Here is a 5,610-nt window from a genome sequence, read left to right as displayed (position 1 = left end):
TTCAAGTTAAACTTTTTCTCCGACTAGCAAAGTCACCTGCTTATATAATGATAAAAATATCTTTTTTGTTCATGAGTAACGTGATGCAGTACATATGAAAACGTCATGCCAATCAAACAGAAATAAACAACATTCTTAAATCTCGGTTCTGGTCTAAAATTTGTGTTTTAAATCTGCATTTCAAAGTAATGAGGAAAGAAATAGAATACAAAAATGGTTTTGTCTACAACGATGACAATTGCCTTTGCTTGCCTTTGTCCTTTTACAGCCGACAATTTGCATTTATTGAAGAGTCTATTTTATCTAGAAACAACGCACATTTTTGCAAATTTAGGGCTTGCCTCTGATTTTCATTGCGATGTATTTTATATCAAAATATAATACAAATTAGTTTGATCAAATGTTTAAGGCTGCAAATCACCGTGTAACTTTCGCATAGCTTTTTTTTTCAAATACTTTATCTGAGTCTACATATTCATCAGTACAGCGAGTAGACTAGCTGTTCCTTACTTCATTGTGATAAAAATTTTCAAGGTTTTTTTCTCCATACAATTGTATTGTAATGTTAAATTTCCCAATCATGACAAGGAGCATACGGCAGGTGTGCCGAATATAGTACAAAATTTGCAGCTCTCCACCAGCAAATGGTGGCGTCTCCATATGAGTGAAAAATTCTCGAGAAAGACGTTAAACAATATACAATCAATCAATCAATCAATCCATGTAAATTTTAATAAAGATAGAATTTGAAGTGAAAGACATCTGTATAGGTTAAGAAGACTTTCTGTAGAAAAGTAGAATTTTGAACATCAAAAAAGGTTTACAATTTCTTAATATTTTGAAAATTTTTTAATTGAATCTTTTGCAGCACATTAGGCCGAGAAATAAATGGCCAATCCAGGCATTCCTTTTTTGTTTGTATCATCTGTCCTTAATAAATTCCTTACAAATAATAAACTAAGCATTTGCTTTATCGACACCTGTTCTGTGAAGCAGGAAGAATACAGAAGTGTATTTAGATGCATTCAATTCAATGCTAAGGCAATAAAAAGATTCAAGAATATACTACTTTCCAAAGGTATTAAAGAAGCGTATTGTTTTTATGTACATTAACGTGATGTGACGAACGAACAAAATATCATTCTTGTTAAAAGACAAACGTCATAACGTTATCTAATTCCCGAAAATTTCAATTTTGTTTAAGAATTGATTTATGTTTCCAGTATTGTTGGCGAGAAATCAATCGCCGGTGAATACTTTTTAATTTTAGCTATACACTACTAACTGAGTCTATTTTTGTAAATTTATTTTAAAGGTAATTACAAGTTAATCTGAAAATTTGTGCATAAATTAATTAAAGAAGTGGATTCTTTTTAGAGAGTTGGAAATGAATATACATGTATATTGTTCTTGTTGTAATTCGTGATATATGGTAACATTGCATTGACTAATATAAATCATCGGATATTTTACAAATAAATCCACCATACTCCATTTTCAAAGAATATTCATAAGTCGCGCTCAGAAATCGAAAACGAGGCTAAGGTCGGTAAAATTGTAAACAAAATGTCGGCGGCTGAAGAGGAAGGGAAGGGTCACGACAAGCACTGCTGTGTGCCATTCTGTAATGGAAATGGCAGGCTTAACCCAGATTTATCCTTTCACCGGATACCAAAGGCTCCAGAAAAAAGAAAGGAGTGGATTCAAGCGATTAGGAGAGACCCTGGTCCTCTGTTTACCGTGAGTGACCTTCCGATACGTGTTTCAAGAACACGTAAACAATATCGATGCAAACTGATCAGTGATCCGCACTCATATAAACAGATATGTATTATCCCTTGGTTAAGAGTATATTTTCATATATTTGTCAGAATATATGTGGAATGACATACTATGCAATGAACAGAAATGTCATCTGATGCAGATGCAAGTCAGTCAGCTGTTTATTCATGTTGAACTCAATGTCAGCTAAACCTTTTTCGCATAACTTTCTGTAATCATAATAAAAATGTTAAATCTAGTATGAAAATTCGTTAGTAGATAAATATTAAATAATGAAAGTGTTTTACATGTGAAGATTGGTACCCTAGTTTCTTAACTTAAAAAGAAATCACATAGCTCTACGATTAGGTTACTTGTATTTACAGTATCTTACTGTTAGCAAGTATCATTAACCAGTTCACCATCTGATATCTCTAGATGCATCTTTTAATTTATATTGCTTAAAGTTATGTAATATGCTCCAAAATGCTTACTGCTTCTATTTTATGTCATGTAAGTAATATTTCAGTGTAAAATTCATTTCATTATAATTATTCAGATAAGTGATGAAACAGTTGTCTGCTCTCGCCATTTTAAAAAGGAAGATATTAAATGGACTCCAGTGAGGACAACGTTGAAACCTGGGTCGGTACCCTCAGTTTTCTCCTGGAAGGCGGATACCAACAGTCGACGCCCAATAGTTAAACACACCCTTCCAGAGAAAAGACCTAAGCAGGAATTTGAGGATTCAAGTGTGAGACCTGAGGAAATGGATTCTACTCCATTGTTAATTGAGGATGGGTAATTTTCACAGAATTTTTCAAGAGTAGCTAAAAAAAGACTTTTGATTCATGTTAATCTGTTGTATAGTAAAATAAACATAGATTTATGAAAAATGTATATATATTAATTATGTAAAAAGTACATTTCTAATTTTGGTCAGATTTTTTGTTATGTACGTACTACAGGTCAACAGAACAAAACACCATTACATGTACAATACTACTGGTAAAACACAATATTAATACATTTTATTGAAATTTATAATGGTTAGTTTATACCATGTTGTTATAATATTTATTTGTGTACAACAAGATGGTTTACTGTAATTAATATTGTCTAACTCTTACATTTTAAAGCATAAGGTGACTACATTTTTTTAAAAATATGCATACTGATGGAATATAGACTTACAATCAGAAGTTTGAATTTTTCAGGAGATGTATCATAAAGTCAAATTTTACATGAATCATTCTCAGAAAAGTTATTCTTTTGTCAAACTGATTACTTGATATATTCAGTTTGCAATTGTAATCAACTTTTTTGAATGATTTAACTTTCAACTGCTGCTGGACAGTAGAATGCTGGTCATCATGTCAGTAAGGTATGATTTTTTTTCATGTACTTTTTGCAGAGTCTCTTTAAAAAAAAATCTCATGATTTTAGTTCTCCTCCTCCTGATGAAATACATGAGAAGAATAAGAGAATCCAAGAATTAGAAAATTTGTTGCAGAAGAGGGATGAGGAAATCAAGACTCTACAACAGAAGATTGAGGTTGAACGATTTGGAATTCAGCGGTTTTCAAATGACGATTCAATGATTCAATTTTACACAGGATTTACTACAATGGCTATGTTTTTAGCTTTTTTTGAATACATCAAACCTACTGCAACGTGTATGAAAAGCTATTATTATAAATCTTGTGATAAACCTAACCAGCAGGTAAATGTAGGCAAACAAAGAAGCATGTTGTTAATTGACGAGTTGTTCATGTTCTTATGCAGGTTGAAGTGTGGTCTAATGGCACAAGATTTAGGAGTCAGATTCAATTGTCATGTTTCTACTGTTAGTCGAAAGATCATAACATGGGCAAACTTTCTTTATTTTATTTTAGGCAGCATAAATATCTGGCCTAGTAAGGAACACATTTATGAAAAAATGCCCCAGTCCTTCAAGTTGTTTTACCCCTCAACTAGAGTCATAATTGACTGCACAGAGATTAAAACTGAGCGTCCATCATCCTTAGCACTTGGGTCAAAATGTTATTCAACATATAAGAGTTCACACACATGGAAAGGGCTTGTAGGAATCGCTCCTCATGGAGCTCTCACTTTTGTGTCCTCATTATACACAGGGTGCATGTCAGACGTCGAAATAACAAAATTATCTGGCCTACTTGATCTTATGGAAGAAGGTGACTCAATTATGGCTGACAAAGGGTTTGTGCTGAACAAGGTATTAGAAGGTACAGGCATTTCTGTCAACACCCCTCCGTTTCTTCTTAGCCAAGGTCAGTTTTCAAAGCAGGAAGTAGAACAAACACAAATTATTGCAAAGCTAAGAATACACATTGAACGACATATTCGTAGGGTCAAAGAATACCATCTCTTTGATGGCGTCATCCCATTGAGTATGACTGGTACTATAAATCAGATCTGGACTGTTGCTAATATGCTGACTCTGTTCAGAGGTCCTCTTGTCAAAGATTGGTGTAAATGAAAAATTTTATTAATGTGAATACAGGACATATATTTACTCAATTTTGAGTTCAGGGTGTAAGCTGCTATGATATTTATGATGTCAACTAGTAATTAAATTCTTACAATGACTGTTTTTATTGTTGATTAATCTGATTTCGGCTGAACACTGTAGATTGGTTATTTTCCTCAAGATAATTTTTTACTTCTTGTGATAAGGGAGGGTTTTATATATACATAACATATCCTCTATTCAGCTTTTATTCAGTAAGCTATATTAGCCCTCTGTTTTTAATATAGCTGTACAGTAAAACATACTTATAACAAAATTCCAGGGACAAATTTGTTTCAAATTTATAATATTTGTCAGTATGTAAACTATGTTTCAAAACCAAAGGGAAAAGAAATCAATTTGCTGTATGTGTGAATTCATTAGTCATCATTTCATTAAAAGTGTATTTGCTATAAGTTTGTTTTACTGTGCATGATAAAAAGTATTTTAAAAATAAGTTTCAAAGATTGTTTTTATTCAAGGAAGTAGTTAAAATAGAATGAATCAATCTTGTTTTTCATTTCCTGCCACTCTTCATTATCAAAGGTAATCACCTCCAAATGGCTCTCATCACAGTGCCACACAAAAAAATAACAAAATAACAGGTAAGACCTGTCACGGCAAGCTGCATCATAACTTGGTGGTAGTAGTTATGGTTTTCCTTCAGTCTCCATACATCCCCATCCTTCTTCAAATAAATACACTCTGTTAAGGGTTTTACAGGGCACTTTATCTCCAGCAAACCATAAGGGGGGTTCATAGTTGGGTTGTATACCTTCCTGTCTGGGCTAGCAGCAAGCCAGGAAGCATAAGGACTGACAATGATTCCACAAGGGTATATGTTGACATTGTTGTTTTGCAACTGCAATTTAAGAAAAAATTAATAAGATTTTAAAGATATGATATAAACAAAATACATCATACATGAATCTAACATCAGTCATGCATAAATTGTGTTACATGTCCAGAATCTTGTGAACATGTATACTAGTGATTGTATTATGTTACATCTTTGATAGATAGATTAACATTACTTACTTGTTCAAAGGCTTCAGCAGCAACTGCCTCGAACGACAATCCATGTCGCATACTCTCTGTGACGACTTTTCTTGTTGTCTTCAATCTTTTAATCAAAGGTCCAAAATCTATAAACAGAGTATATACAATAATTTCAGCATACAAATTAAAATTTATATCTGTGCAAAGAAAATTCATTTTCATATAAAATATGTTGGAAATACACGTTTATGTAAATTTAAATTGATGCAAATATATATATCAAATATTGAAAATGGTTTTGAATGAGGTAATGTCTGCAT

At 32.5% G+C, this 5,610-nt stretch overlaps 1 protein-coding gene across 1 annotated transcript; it reads left to right on the top strand.

Annotated features, from left to right (window-relative positions):
- The first annotated feature begins 2,530 nt into the window (after window positions 1-2,530).
- On the top strand, window positions 2,531-4,261 carry LOC134245437 (uncharacterized). The gene is made up of 2 exons (XM_062727718.1): window positions 2,531-2,562; window positions 3,208-4,261. Exons 1-2 carry the CDS (start codon window positions 2,531-2,533, stop codon window positions 4,259-4,261), a joined length of 1,086 nt encoding a protein of 361 aa, XP_062583702.1.
- Window positions 4,262-5,610: the final 1,349 nt, after the last annotated feature.

Source organism: Saccostrea cucullata, unplaced genomic scaffold (assembly GCF_032062105.1).
Source record: "Saccostrea cucullata isolate Sc308-1 unplaced genomic scaffold, CSIRO_AGI_Scuc_v1 ctg1883, whole genome shotgun sequence".
Lineage (NCBI taxonomy): Eukaryota > Metazoa > Mollusca > Bivalvia > Ostreida > Ostreidae > Saccostrea > Saccostrea cuccullata.
Note: the sequence above shows the minus strand (reverse complement) of the source record. Positions and strands in the feature narration are given on the sequence as shown.

Bases quoted from the DNA above. Each gene is read 5' to 3' on its own strand.
- LOC134245437 (XM_062727718.1), top strand. From the start codon at position 2,531: ATGGATTCTACTCCATTGTTAATTGAGGATGG. The intron at 2,563-3,207 runs GTAATTTTCACA...TCATGATTTTAG, and splicing joins CCATTGTTAATTGAGGATGG to TTCTCCTCCTCCTGATGAAA.